General features: G+C 56.7%; 1 protein-coding gene across 5 annotated transcripts in view; it reads left to right on the forward strand.

Moving 5' to 3' along the window:
• Positions 1–13,693, forward strand: part of LAMB3 (laminin subunit beta 3) — a 33,179-nt gene extending 19,486 nt beyond the window's left edge. For 4 of the 5 annotated variants that reach the window (XM_083812477.1, XM_083812476.1, XM_083812474.1 and 1 more), the window contains 17 exons: positions 133–196; positions 545–720; positions 1,387–1,510; positions 1,807–1,995; positions 2,089–2,244; positions 2,813–3,009; positions 4,461–4,575; positions 4,942–5,320; positions 5,563–5,723; positions 6,780–6,988; positions 7,962–8,165; positions 8,820–8,964; positions 10,395–10,602; positions 11,620–11,761; positions 12,073–12,249; positions 12,832–12,985; positions 13,175–13,693. In XM_083812477.1, coding sequence (XP_083668603.1) covers positions 133–196; positions 545–720; positions 1,387–1,510; positions 1,807–1,995; positions 2,089–2,244; positions 2,813–3,009; positions 4,461–4,575; positions 4,942–5,320; positions 5,563–5,723; positions 6,780–6,988; positions 7,962–8,165; positions 8,820–8,964; positions 10,395–10,602; positions 11,620–11,761; positions 12,073–12,249; positions 12,832–12,985; positions 13,175–13,311 — 2,937 coding nt within the window. In that variant the 3' untranslated portion in view covers positions 13,312–13,693. The remainder of the gene's footprint in view (positions 1–132; positions 197–544; positions 721–1,386; positions 1,511–1,806; positions 1,996–2,088; positions 2,245–2,812; positions 3,010–4,460; positions 4,576–4,941; positions 5,321–5,562; positions 5,724–6,779; positions 6,989–7,961; positions 8,166–8,819; positions 8,965–10,394; positions 10,603–11,619; positions 11,762–12,072; positions 12,250–12,831; positions 12,986–13,174) is intronic. The other variant, XM_083812478.1, reaches the window with a different exon arrangement.
• Positions 13,694–13,756: the final 63 nt, after the last annotated feature.

Consider the following 13,756-nt stretch of genomic DNA (forward strand, 5'->3'; position numbering starts at 1 on the left):
GATGGCTCTGCAGAGGAGGCAGGTCTGGAGCACACACAGCCTCACTGCCCAGGGCAGGAAAGGACAGCACCCTGCTTTTCCTGTGCTTTAACTTTTCTCTTTTTTTTTTTTTTTCTTTTTCCCCCTTCTAAGGTGAAATTCAGTGTCCAAGACGTGGCATCTACCATTACTACCTCGTACAGCCAGGCCGTCAACAGTAAGCCAACAGACTCTTTTATGTCTGGGAAGGGGAGGGAGGAGGCAGCTCGTGGCTATTCTGAGGCGCCATGGAGGGCACGGAGCCGGGTTAGGCCCCGCCGGGGAGCAGCTCCTCTGCAGCTCCTCTGCGAGCGAGGCCCCGAGCTGCTGCGTGTCCGACGGCCGCCCTGGCACCTCCGTCGTGTCGAGGAGCAGCTTTGGGTCTTTGCTGATGATTCAGCCGATGCTCTTTGTGCCGACGCTGGCATCTCCGTCGCTCCAAGCCCTGCACGTGCATCGTGAGGCACTTCTGCTGTGGTGCCCTGGTGCCTGCTGCCCCCTCACATCATGTCTCTGTCCCCAACAGAGCTGGGGCAATTCACCAACCTCAGAATCAACTTCACCCAGCTCCCGCACGTCATGCGCCAGGGCTACCGCTCGCCCAGCACCTTCTACGCCGTGACGGAAATGCAGGTCCTGGGAAGCTGCTTCTGCAACGGCCACGCCGACCGCTGCGCCCCTTCGGAAGACCCACACGCCGCGGTGAGCCTCGTGACAGAGAAAAGCCCGGGGATAGTGCCGTGGTGTCAGACCCTCCCTGAGCCTGGGGGGAACACCGGGCTCCATCACCCACCCAGGGGTGCTCCCCAGGAGGCTGTTTGTAACGGGGGGAACACTGCCCAGTTTGCCTGCAGCAATGGGGTGGTGGCTGTGACACAGCAGTCTCTGTTACCCCAGCACAAACCCATGTCTCGTATGGGATGGAGGTAGAGGGGTTTCAGTTAAGGAGCTCAGTGGCTGTGGGAGTTCATGGCTCTGGGGGTACCTGCTGCACCTGCACTGGGTCTCCTGGCCTGGCAGGGCACACGCAGAAGGCTTCAGCAGGCTCCTGCACCTCCAGGAGGGCTCTCCAGCACAGGTTGTTCACTGCTGTGGGGTTGTCTCATCCCCAGTCTCTGCTTGCCCTCTTCTTGAAGGTGTTTGTCCGTGGGCAGGCGGTGGGATGGGAATTGCACTGTCTCAGAGGATGAGCAGCAGCGCATCCATGGTGCCGTGGTGGGGCTGCCTGGGGGGCCGGAGCCCCGTCTCCACCTGGGGAGCTGGGCAGGACCAGGCCAGGCGCGGCATTGCTGGAAAGGCAGCAGGGCAGCGAAGCTCAGCCCCAAGCAGATGCTGTCCGCGAGGTGGGGTAAAGCCTGGTCTCTGCAGCAGGTCCACGGACGCTGCGAGTGCCAGCACAACACCGCCGGCCCCCACTGCGAGCGCTGCGCTGCCCTCTACAACGCCCGCCCGTGGGCCCCTGCGGAGGACAACGACCCCCACGAGTGCCAGCGTACGGTGACAGCCTTTCCCCTTTCCTCTCCCTGAACACGAAACATCTCTGCAAAATGCCTTCCTGGAGTGTTGGCATAGGCTTTGCTTTGCTGGGGCTGTGGCCAGGCGATGCCAAGGGTGCACTCGTGCTCCCCCACTCTGCCCAGTGGGCCCCAGCTCCGTACTGGGGCACTTACTGGGTGCCAATGCACCATGCAGGGGACTCGGGCACCCTCTAGTGACAGCGTGCCCTCCGGCTGCTGGAGGGTCTTGCACGCTTCCAGCACCAGATGGGCTGTTTTGGGGTTGTTTTAGGGTGCAACTGCAACGGCCACTCAACCTCGTGCCACTTCGACCCGGAGGTTTTCCGCAGCAGTGGCGGGGTGAGCGGGGGCGTCTGTGACAACTGCCAGCACAACACGGCGGGGAACAACTGTGAGCGCTGCCAAACTAACTATTTCCGCAACCAGCGGCAAGATCTTGCCCATCCTGAAGCCTGTCTGCGTGAGTGCCTGGTTAACCCCTCGTAATGCCCTCCCTGAGCCCCCCCCCTGCTCCCCGGGCTCCTCTGCCATGCCACTTCTCTCACGTTTCCAGCCTGCGAGTGCGACCCCGATGGCACAGTGCCGGGCTCCATCTGCGACCCGCTCTCGGGGCGCTGCGTCTGCAAGGAGAACGTGCAGGGCGAGCGCTGCCACCTCTGCAAGCCGGGCTTCGCCCAGCTGGCCCACGCCAACCCCATGGGCTGCCGCAGTGAGTACACCCGAGGCAGCCCCTGCTTCCCACCCGCCTCCTCCCTCGGCATCCTCAGCGGCTCTGAAAGGGCCGTGCTTCCCAGCCAGCGCTGGTTTGGGGTTTCCAAGACAAAGCCCTATTTGCAAAAGCTTACAAAGCTCCTTGCTCGGGCTGCAGCCTGTCTCCAGTACACATTTGGCCACAAGCAGAGGGAAAGCAGAGCTCAAGGCTTGCAGGGGGCTGTGTCCCCTTCCCGAGCACCTCCCTGGGCGTGGGAAGCTGCGGGGATGCTGCAGGCGATACCATGCGGGCGAGCCGGGCTGTGCGCAGCAGAGGGCAGCCACGGCTCGGCTCCAACACGCCGAGCTGGGCTGGGGACACGGAGGACTCTCAGGCTGCTGAGTCTGGCTGCAAGGCTCGGACGGGCACAGTGGTGCTACAGCAGGGATGTGTCCTTTGTGCCAAGCTGTGCTGCAAAGGGAGAGGAAGGAGAGCACGTCTTGGGCAGCAGCTTCCCAGCTTTGTGGGAAGCCGGGCCGCTGCTCAGCACCTGGTTTTTGATCCAAGGAAACCCTCCTCGTTTCAGGATGCTCCTGCAACGTGCTGGGAACGCGGCAGGACATGCCCTGCGACGATGAGACGGGGCAGTGCTCCTGCCTGCCCAACGTGGTGGGCACCGACTGCGACCAGTGCGCGGCCGAGCACTGGGACATGGCGAGCGGCCGGGGCTGCCGGCCCTGCGACTGCCACCCCGGCGGCTCCCTCAGCACCCACTGCAACCAGGTACCACTGCCACTGTGCCCCGAGCACCCTTGGGTGGTCGCCAGCGGTCTCTGCACTGATTTTTCTTTGGAAAAAAAAACAGCAGTATTTACTATTGATTTCCCTGCCTGGTTTCACACACGCACCTGTGAGCTCACTTTCTGTTTTCATTTCCAACTCTGCAAGCACTGCTCTGAGGGACTGTGGGGAATGGGGACGAGGGTGCCACTGCCAACAGGAGCTGTGTCCCCGCTGGGCAACACCGCAGCCCAGGATCGCTCAGAGCATCGAAAGCACCTGTCCCGTGGCTCCGTCAGCCCCGTCCCACCTTTGGGAGCCTCCACAAAGGGGCAGTGTGTTTCCTAAGACGTTCTGCTCTTGTTTTCTTCTTCCCATTTCCTAGAAGCACTATGACAGGGTATTCAGGAAAGTGAATGGAGGTGGTAATTATGAAGGCAAGATTAAGCCATTTTAAAAGGCCTGGTATTTATTTAGTAAGGAAATCCTAATAAGAGATCTTCACACAGGCAAGGCAAGTTAATTATCCTCATTTGTCAATGCAAAGCATGTGTGTCACTTCAGTCTTAATAGACAGCTGGGAAAATTAAAGCTAAATGTAAAAATGCCTTGACAAAATCTAAGAGCCAAAGATAGGTCCAAACAGTGCAGGGAGGAGACCTGAGCCCACAAACTGTTTGCTTGTGGGCGATGCCTTTGTCTTGGGAACAAAACCATTGCTCGGCTTTGCAGTGCCCATGAGTGGAGGCTTCCTGCAGATCTGGCCGCACGGCTCTGTGCTTTGCTGAGCCTGCGGCCACATCCGAGGGCACGGGCTGAGGAGAGGAGTGACAGCAGGTGACAAAAACACTTCCTTCCATCTCGCCCCCTCTGTACCGGGGAGCAGTGCTCGCTGCTTTGCCCCCGCAGAGAAGCCGCGTGGGGAACAAGCTGCTGCTTTTGCTTCAGGTGCTGCTTTTCTTCTGCTCTGTTTCATCCCTCTCCCTGGGCACCTCTCCCTGGCTGGGTACTCCAGGCTAGGCGGCCCTGTGGATTTTCCTGCCTGTAGGTAGGAGACTACTGAGAGGCAACAGAAAGACTGAGGAGCGGCTCAGCGCTCCCAGCTGCGGGCGCTCGGTGCTGCTCACGTCGCGGCTTGGCTCTCATTAGGGACTGGATGGTGCAGGAGAGCTGGGTGGCCGCAGCCTCAGCCCCTGCCAAGCTGCTGGCACCTGGGGGGCTCAGCAGCAGGGCCTGGGGGGGCTGGAGCGAGGTGTGCCACCAGTGCTGGGGGGCTGGCAGCAGGACTGTGCCTGGGAGGTGCAGGGAGAGCTGCAGCTGCGTGTTCCCGGGGTGGGAATTTCATCGGCAGAGGGTGGGAGCTCGGGCACTGGTGCTCGCTAGGGAGCTGAGCACTTTCTCTCCCAGGGAAGTGCTCAGGGCTGGGTCTCCCTGATGGTTTTCTCCTTCCCCAGTTCACAGGACAGTGTTCGTGCAGAGAAGGCTTCACGGGGCGGACGTGCTCTGCCGCGCAGCAGGAGCAGGCCTGCCCAGACAGGCACTATGGAAACGTCAGGGTAGGGTGCACAGGTAGGGAGCATCGGTTTTGGTTTGGCCTGGTGTTTCTTAGCACTGTGAAATCACAGCTATTCTGGAAGAGCAGCACCCAGCCCATGTCCTGACATCAGCATTTCCAACACTATTTTACAAGAGTAGCCCCCCGGCTCATCCCTGTTGCCCTCCACGTGTCCCCTCCTGGCAGCTGGGGCAGGACCCTGGGCGAGCAGCTGGGTTAGGGGCTGCTCCGTCCCCTCTGCCCCACCACCTCCGTCCCAGGCACTGCAGGGTGGGATGGACTGCACGTTGTGTTGGTGTCTGGTTATTGGGATCTGATTTATTTCCATTTTCCCCTTTCCACGGCCTTCAACCCTCTCCTCTCCGCTTTTTATCCCCCAGAGTGCAACTGCGACTTCCAGGGCACGGAGGACGTGGGGTGTGACAAGTCCACGGGCCGCTGCCTCTGCCGCCCGGGCGTCACCGGCCCCCGCTGCGACCAGTGCCAGCGGGACCACTGCAGCACCTACCCCAGCTGCGAGCCCTGCCACCCCTGCTTCCACGTCTACGACGGTGACATCCAGCGCCTGCGCCTGCGCCTGCACCAGTCTGCCCTGAGCAACTCCAGCGTGCTGCTGCCCGGGGGCACCGGGGGCTCCCGCCTGGGCCCCCGCCTCTCGCAGGCGGAGGGCATGGCGCAGCAGGCGCAGGGCATCCTCGGCCGCTCCCCCGGCACCGAGCAGGGCCTGGCCCAGGTGGGCAGCGCGCTCGCTGCCATCAGGTAAGGGACGAGGGACGTGCTGACAGGTCCCTCCCGCAGCTGGGAGGAGGTGCTGGCTTCTCCATGCATGCTGATGCCACTCCTTGCACCAAACTGCTGGGCAGTTTGCCCCTCTTTGCTGGGGCTGGAAAGTGGCTGCTCACCATGTGCTCACAGCATCCCGGCATGAGAGGGCCCTGGTCTGTGCCTGAGGGTGGTTTTCTCTCTACTTAGATTCACGTTTTCTGCTTTTTCTTTCCCAGAGATCAGATGCAAGGCATCAACCCCAACTTTCAGTTTCTGGATGTGACTGCCTCTCTATCGAGCGAGCTCGAAGCCCTCAACAGCAGCCTGGTTATTATTAACAACCAGTATCAGAGCAAGAAGACCCAGTTTGAAACCAGCCGCAGCACAGATCTGTCAGGTACAGCGCTGTGGCTCTAAAATCTCTTAATTTGCAGCCGTTAATTTACCTTGACGTGACTGCATGCCTGGTGGTTTCCCACCGGCCGGGTGGAGGAGATGAAGTTTTCAACCCTCTGTCAGCCCAGGCACAGCAAGCAGATCCTCCCTCCCTCCCTCCTTCCCACACGGGAGATGCTTTCTGCCCAGCCTCTCGCCACTGACCGATGATTTTGGGTTATTTGCTGTGGTGGCTAGGGCTGGGCAGCTCGGTGTGCAGACAGTGTTCCCGTGTCCTGCTGGGGCCGTGTCCCTCCCGGCCAGCTCAGCTCCGTGTGCCAGAGCACTGCCACTGCCACGGCCCGGTGGGGGACAGCAGAGGGGGTGTCACGGAGCTGAGCCCAGCAGAAGGGGTGTCGCCAAGCCAGGGGGCGGCTGCGGCAGTGAGGGCTGTGCACAGATGGAAGGGATGGAGAGGTGGGGAGGGGAGCCAGGCAGTGAGCTGTCAGGCGCTTAGAAGAGCTAATTAAGCCCTGCGATGCTGCTGGTTGTAGGTGGCCATTAAATCCCTGCAGCAGCTAATTCTCTCCGAGTGCCTTGTTGTCTGCTGCCTCCCCCGTGCTGAGCTGCAGACCGTGGCCGCTGCCCACGGGGGTTTGCAGCCCGAGCAGGCTCAGAGGTCTGCGCCCTAACCGCGGGACGGGGGCTGCCCAGGAGCGGTGGAAAGGGTTCAGGGGGACCCCTGTCCTGTCCTGGCCGAGCCCTTCTGCGCTGCAGAGCCCAGCATCAGCATGGGCATGGCTTTTGCTTTAGGTTTATTTCAGTCTTGTGGCCCCGAACCAGAGGTCAGTCCTTCAGGAAAGCTCTGCAACTCAGTGCGAAGGAATGGCTGAAAGGCATTTAGAAATAAAAGGAGCTTTTTGTTTGTGCCTTAGTGACTAATCACTCTGGCTGTGTCCCCCTCCTCACCGTGCACACATCCACTCGCAGGGTATAGTCAATGCCTTCCTTTAGGTAGCTCTGCTGCATTTATGAGTCATGGAGGCATCCGTGTCATTTAGTGCTCTTATTCCTGCAGGAGCCTTCCAGACGATCAGATCTGCTTACCAGACGTCCGCCAATGCCAGCGGCCTCGTCGCCGGTGCTGCCGCACTGCTGGCACGGTCCAGGGAGAACCGCAGGAACGCCGCGGCGCTGGAGGGGGCGGCCGGCGCGCACAGTGCCAAGCTGCTGGCCCTCAGGGCCGAGGTGGCCGTGTCCCCCAACCTCACCCCCGCAGTGAACAAGGTGAAAGCACAACGTGGGTTTCTGGCTGTGCGTGTCAGGTCGTCGGGGGGGCCTTGTCGTGCTCAGGAGGCAGAAATCTCACGCTGTGGTCAGCCCACTCAGCGTGGCAGAGTCTTTGCTCAGAGGGACTCAGCCCAATGGCATCCTGGCAAACTGCTGCTTTGGGATGTGAGGGGAGAATTGTCTGAGCATCCCCTGCCAAAGGAGAACAGATACCGAGTGTTCCCCTGCCCCCTCCCAGGCACGCGCATTTTCCTCCAAAGACTCTCACGTGTCAGTTCTCGTATCTCAAAGACCCACTTAATTTCTGGATAAGGTTTCTTTTCTTTCTCCTTCACTGCTTTGTTATTGCCATGGAGATCCATTTCAGTGCCTCCTAATGCACGGTTGCTGTGGAGACCACCAGCCTCCCCTCTCTGCTTTCCAGGGCACCAAAACGTTCCCAAGCCATCAGCCGGTGCTGGTTCTTGCGCTGGCTCTGGGCTTGCACGTGCCCCTGCTGCAGTGCCCCCTCCAGTGGGTGGCAACTTTAGAAGATGCTGGGCAATTAAAGCCGTTGGTGTCAGGTCTTCTCATCCCGTTCTCTCCCTAAAATCAAATTGCAGCAGTTGGATGGGATTCCCCTGCCACGAGGGGAAGAGTAGCTGTCGTGAGAGCCGATGAGATGTTTGCTCTGTCTTGCACTTCGTGAGCCATTGCTCTCCACACGCCTGGTGCCCTTCGTGCATTTGTGCTGTGCGGCGTGCTCAGGGCTGGTGCTGGCAGCCAAGGTGCTTCGGCCACTGCTGCCAGGTGGGCTGGCTCTGTCTGTGTCCCCGGGTGAGCTCCTGCTGCACAAGCCTACCACGTTCTCCAGCTCCCTTAGTGAGAGTCTGTGGAAATGATGTCCCCGTGGCATGCTGGTTTGTCTCCGCGAGGTCTCACCCAGCCGGCTGGGTGCCCTCAACACCCTGCTGCTCTCTTCCCTCTCCAGATCTGCGGCGGCTTCCGAGTGGAGAAGTGCACTCCTGCCCAGTGCGAGGGGCTGCTCTGCCCGCGAGACAACGGCACGGCCTGCGGGGCCGGCCTCTCCTGCCGCGGCGCCTTCCCGCGGTCCGCCGGGGCCCTCGGCACGGCCACCAAGGCCGCTGGGGAGCTGGGCAGCCTGAGCGCGCGGCTGCGGGACACGGCGCAGCTGGTGAGTGTGGGTCCCGGTGGGATGGCCTGGGGGGCAGCCCGTGGCAAAACGCCCGGGCTCAGGGCTTGGTCTGAGGCTTGGTCTTAGGGGCAGCGTCAGAAACACAACAGTGTTTGGGCACGAGATTTCTGCTGTCTCTGCCTCTCCTTAGTGGGTGGACCCAAGGAGATAAGGTGTCCTGAGAGCACCTCGCTTTGTATTTCCAGTCGTGCAGGTGGCAGAAGGCAGCCTGGCCTTCTTGTGGTTTTGGGATTGGCATGGCAGAGGGGGTAGGGATCTGGAAGCATCGCTGAACCCACAGGGATATTTGAGCCCTAGGGTTTTGTGCAGCCTACGGTACGTGTGTTCGTGCTGTCGCACGTTTTTTCTACAGCCTTGGAGGGCTTGCACAGATCAAGTGAGTTTTCAAAGTCATTCAAAATCCATTTCAAATGTGTTTTATGAAGCTAAATGGTACTGCCCCTCTTTGAGAGTTTTCCTTTGCAAATCCAGCCCTCGGTCTTTAACATTTGCAATCCTTTAAAGTGGTGGCGTGCTAAAAATGAGAAATGGTGGAATTGCAAAGTGCCCTGTCCAATTCATTCAGGTGGAGGTATAGCTGCTGGGATTCCAGGTCAAGTAGAAGCGACTCCATCAGGATTTTGTTGTTTGCAGATTAAAACAACGGAGACATCTGCTAATCAGATTCAGAGCAATGTCCGGCGGCTGGTGGAGCAGATGAGCGTAACAAGAACCCAGATTGAGGGAGATGTGCGGCGCATCCAGCAGTTCATCCAGCAAGTGCGAAACTTCTTGTCAGGTAGCACTGCCAAGCTCACCCTGTGCCTGTGCAGGTTGGCTTGCACATGGAAAACCTAATTTTTACAGTGATGTTATATATGAGAACAGGGTACGAGGGAGTCAGCTGAACAGCTCACCCTGGATAGGCTCTCAGCTATCCAATTTATCCAGATTGCTTTGGTGCCTTGCTCTGCCACTGTGCCTCTCGCCATCCCCAGGGCCTGGGGATAAACCTGTGCCCGTGGCTGGTGCTCTCCAAGGGTTTGCAGGCAGCACTGACCACGACGCAGAGAAGTTTACCAGCAACCCTCACTGACCGCAGGGAGATAAATGGACAGATCTCTGGAGCAGACTGTTAATCACACGAGAATTCCTCATTGTCCTATAAACCAGTGGGATGACTTATTGTTCACAGACAGATTGTAATAACATAATAGGCCTCATGAGCATTAGCTGAATAAGAAAATCAGGTCATTTGGTGCTGCCTGGTGTTAATGATGAGTGAAGATATTTCTGAGCTAATCACTGGGCTAATGTCCCTTGGGCTTTGCCTGCCTCTGATTCCTCAAATTTATTAACTTTTATTTGTGCAATAAAACAGGCTTGTGTTGAAACACAACCTCATGTACTCAGTGAGGTCTGCCTGACTCTGCTCTGGGCTTAGCCATATTTTTCTCCTTGCCAAATTAAAGGCAGTGTTTCAGTACTTTCCTGGAAGTTTTGCTGGTGTGAATGAGAAGTTCATATCGAATATAAAACAGTTCTTATTTTATCCTGTGTAGTAGGGAAGCTTCTCAATAGTGAGACAATTTTTTGTCTCACTGTTTTTGTGTTTATTTTATTTGTCCTCCTTTAAATGCAATAGAGTCCTGGAAATCTGTAACAGTAATAAATGGAAGATTTGGTTCAGTCTGAAGTTTAAGACCCTGAGCAAATCTCCAGGGCGAGGTAAAAACACTTAAGAGCATCAGGAAGTCTGAAGCATCAAATGTGCCAGAGAATGCTGACCAGCATGTTGAGGGCATGCTATGCTGAGTGGTAACATGGAGTCAGGCTGGGAAAAGATGTCAGAAATGTTATTCAGAATAACAGAAAGAATCACAGAGCATCAACAGGATGCTTAAACCCCCTGAAGATAGGGCACAAAACTGGAATAGGCAGCAGGAATGAATCCCAGCCCTACGCACCAGAACACAGAGGAAAGGAATGAAAAAGGGCAGAGCTGGGTGAAGGGTTGGTACTGCTGCTCTGCTCACCAGCTTGTCCTGCGATGGAAGCTGAGTGAGGGGACTGAATTTGGGGTGGACCCCGGCAGCTGTCTGAAAGGAAGAGGCTGTGCGTGTGAGAGCATCCACAGCTGGGCATCTGCCTTCACCCTGCCTTCTGTTTGCACTCCTACCCTCACCTCTCCTGCTTCTGACACTGTCCGTCTGTTTGCCTGCTCTGCAGACAAAGACACGGACCCTGCTACAATCCAGGAAATCAGTGAGTTTGTTCTCTCACTACGTCTCCCCACGGATGCTGCTGCAGTCCTGAGAAAAATGACTGAGATCCAAAATTTGGCTACTAAACTGCAGTGCCCAGAGAGCATCCTGGCCCAGACAGCCGAGGACATCGCGAAGGCCAAGCAGCTTCAGCAGGAGGCAGAACAAGCCAGGTCGGTTTGGTTGAAGGGCTTTTGGCAGCTTTGGCAGCTTTGAAGGACTTTTTTGGTCATTCAGCCAGAGTGAATGCGGTGATTCTCAGGATGAAATCTAGCTCGGCTGGAGCTGGACTGACTTACTTTTAGCCCAGAATCTTCTATGTATGTAGAGTGGCTAAGAGTGACTTTGCAATCTCTACAGACACTTCTCTGCTACCCCAATACAAATAAGAGTCTGGCTGCCAACAACAGAACTTGTTATGGATACTAAAACAAGCAGGTCTTTACCAAAAGTAACAGAGGCTTTTCTCTATCTCTTGAGCCCCTATGATGGGGGATGACAGGCTTGCTCTGGTATTACTTGATATTGGTGACCTACATCCTAATTGCACAAGAGAGCATGAGGGGATTAAATGGGCTATTTGTTTTCTGGGTGAAAGTTGGAAGGATTATCCCATGGCCCCTTAAAAAGCAATTACAGAGTGCCCTTGCAAATTTGGAGCATCTGCTTTGTCACGTGTTGACTTGCAGCAATATCCCAGCGAGAAGGTTAGCGGGATAAGTACGTAAACTCCTTGATAGCGTCTGACACCTGCTTAGCCTGCTGGAAGTGATGAGACAAGGCAGTCTGCCTTTCTGTGGGAAGCTCTGTCACCTGGTCGGAACAGTCCCACTGCTAGCAGAAAAGTATTCACTGAACTGGTTCTGAAGAAACTGGCAACTGAAGCTGTTGCTTCCCCTTTAATACTTTGTCTTGCACCACTTGCAAAATAGGTGTTTCTAGAACATTTAAAAGAAGGCTTTTCTCTCTCCTTCTCAGTTCATTTTCTCTGCTGGGGGATGTGAAATGGAAGTCACACTTCTCTTGAACAGAAACCTGCTCTGTGGCAGATTTGTATGGTGTTTGTGGACTGCAGCCTTCTCTGTTACAGTCCTGTCTTGCTTCTCCAGCTTATTTTGCCTCTGCCTCCTTGACCTCCAGTCCATGCGATTATCTACACTCACTCTCATCTGCTTTCTGTGTTTCCCCAGGAACCGGGCAAATGCCGTGGAGGGAGATGTGGAAGAGGTGGTTGGGTATCTGAGACGAGCAAACACGGTGTTGCTGGAGGCCCAGGGGGCTATCAGGGGCTCCAGTTCCTCACTCCGGTTCATCCAAGAGCGTGTTGAGGAAGTGAGTAGTGGCTGGTGACTTCTGAGTAACGGTGCTGGGCCTTGCTTGCTGCTGCTCTGAAATTCCCCAGCTTGGTAGAGGCCTGGACCAGCGAACTGGAGAAACAAGGCTTTTTGTGTAAAACCCCGTCTTCCTGCATGTCTCATTTGCCTGCTTCCCTGAGTTCCAACCATGGTCCCTAATGGAAATCCCAGGGACAAGTTTGGGACGTGTCCACCAGGCCGCATAGCTGCTCCCTGCGTGGTGCAAAAAGCGTTACAGACAGTTCTTGGCTGCGCTTTCCTTCTTGACGTGTGGCGCTCTGCTTTCAGATCGAGGCCGTTCTTGGCCCAGCCGAGAGGAACGCGCAGGCCGTGGCGGAGCAGCTGGCGGCGCTGAGGGAAGGGCTCCGGCAGCTGCAGCAGGCGGCGGGGCAGAACCGCCTGCGGGCCAGCGACGCGCAGCGGGCGGCGGCGGCAGCGGGCGAGAAGGCCGGCAGCGCGCAGCAGGTACCGCAGCCACGCACGTGCTCCTGGCACGGCACAGCCGAGCCAGCTGTGTCCTGGCACGCGTCTGGATGGGGCGAGGAGGCCACCGCCCAGGCACTGCCCTGTCGCCTCGTTCACCTGGTGCAGGATCCAGCTACTGAAGTTTTCCAGGACCTTTCTCCATCTCGCTGCCTTTTGCTGAAGACTTCTTAGCTTGACGTGAGCTGGCAGTGCGCAGTTGCAGCCTAGAAGGCCAACTGCATCCTGGGCTGCACCAACAGAGGGGTGGGCAGCAGGGGAGGGAGGGGATTGTGCCCCTCTGCTCTGCCCTTGGGAGGTCTCACTCGTAGTCCTGCATCCAGGGCTGGGGCCCGAGCGTTCCATGGTTCTGCTCTCTGCCCCACCTGAGGCAGAGGAGCTCGTACAGCTGGTCAGCATCACTGGGAGTGCACTGCAAACTGTCGTGTGTCTGCATAGTAATGTTATCACAGAGCTCGAGCACAGTATCTGTTTAATATTTAAAATGGGTTCTATCTTTTTTAAGCCAATCCGACATTGGAAAATCCCATTTCCACCAGTTTATTTGGTTATTTGCTTTTCCAGTCTTTCCAACAGGTGAAACAAATGTACGCTGAGCTGAAGAGTAGGATGCAACAGAGCCCAGCACTGGGAGGGCAAGGCAGCCGGGTGCAGAGCATAGACCAGGAGGCAAAAGATCTGTTTGAGGAAACTTCGGCCATGATGCTTAGGATGGCAGGTAAACCTGTGAGCTCAGTGTAATGGTCTCATGCACCTGGGGAGGGCTTTTGAGTGCCAGAGGGTAGTCACGTTGGGTTTTTTTTTGGTGCAGGAGGGAGGGGGAGGCTCAGGCTGGGGAGTAAAACTGGACATGACGCCTTCCTCTGGTTGTGATTTCACATTACCCTTTCCTGCACTCTCTCCTCAGCTTTAGAGACAGAAATTCAGGAAAGCAACAGAGCCTTGTTGTCCAAGTCAGCCAGGCTGTCAGGCCTGCAGGAGCGGGTGGGCAGGATTCGGGATGCCATCAGCAAGCGAGTCGCCTACTACGACAGCTGCTCCTGAGCGAGGCGGTGCCTTCCTCCACTGCACACACTGGCTGGAGTATTTACTCCCGTTTTCTGGCTGCAGTTCTCATGTTCCTAACGTCTGCATATTTAGCAAATGGAATTTCTGTCCCTCTGGAGAGGAGCTGCAGTGAAACCATGGAGAGGTTCACGTTGGACAGACTGGCTGAAGCTGCCTGGGCTCAGAGGAAAGGGGCAGAGACATCGATCATTAACTGCAAATAATGAACACGTCTGCAACGTTGTTATTTCCAGAAGGGTTTATAACCACCTCCTCCCCCCCCCCCCAAATTCTTTTTCATGTTTTAGCCAATTCAAGCTCTTGTAGCAGGATTTTGCTGTTCAAATTAAAACCCTTGTTTGGGGCTTTTCACACTGCAGTTAATCTTTACAACTTGCCATGGCTTCAGTACTTCCCTCCTAGCTCTTTCTTCAAAGAACCA

Source organism: Anser anser, assembly GCF_964211835.1.
Source record: "Anser anser genome assembly, chromosome: 27".
Lineage (NCBI taxonomy): Eukaryota > Metazoa > Chordata > Aves > Anseriformes > Anatidae > Anser > Anser anser.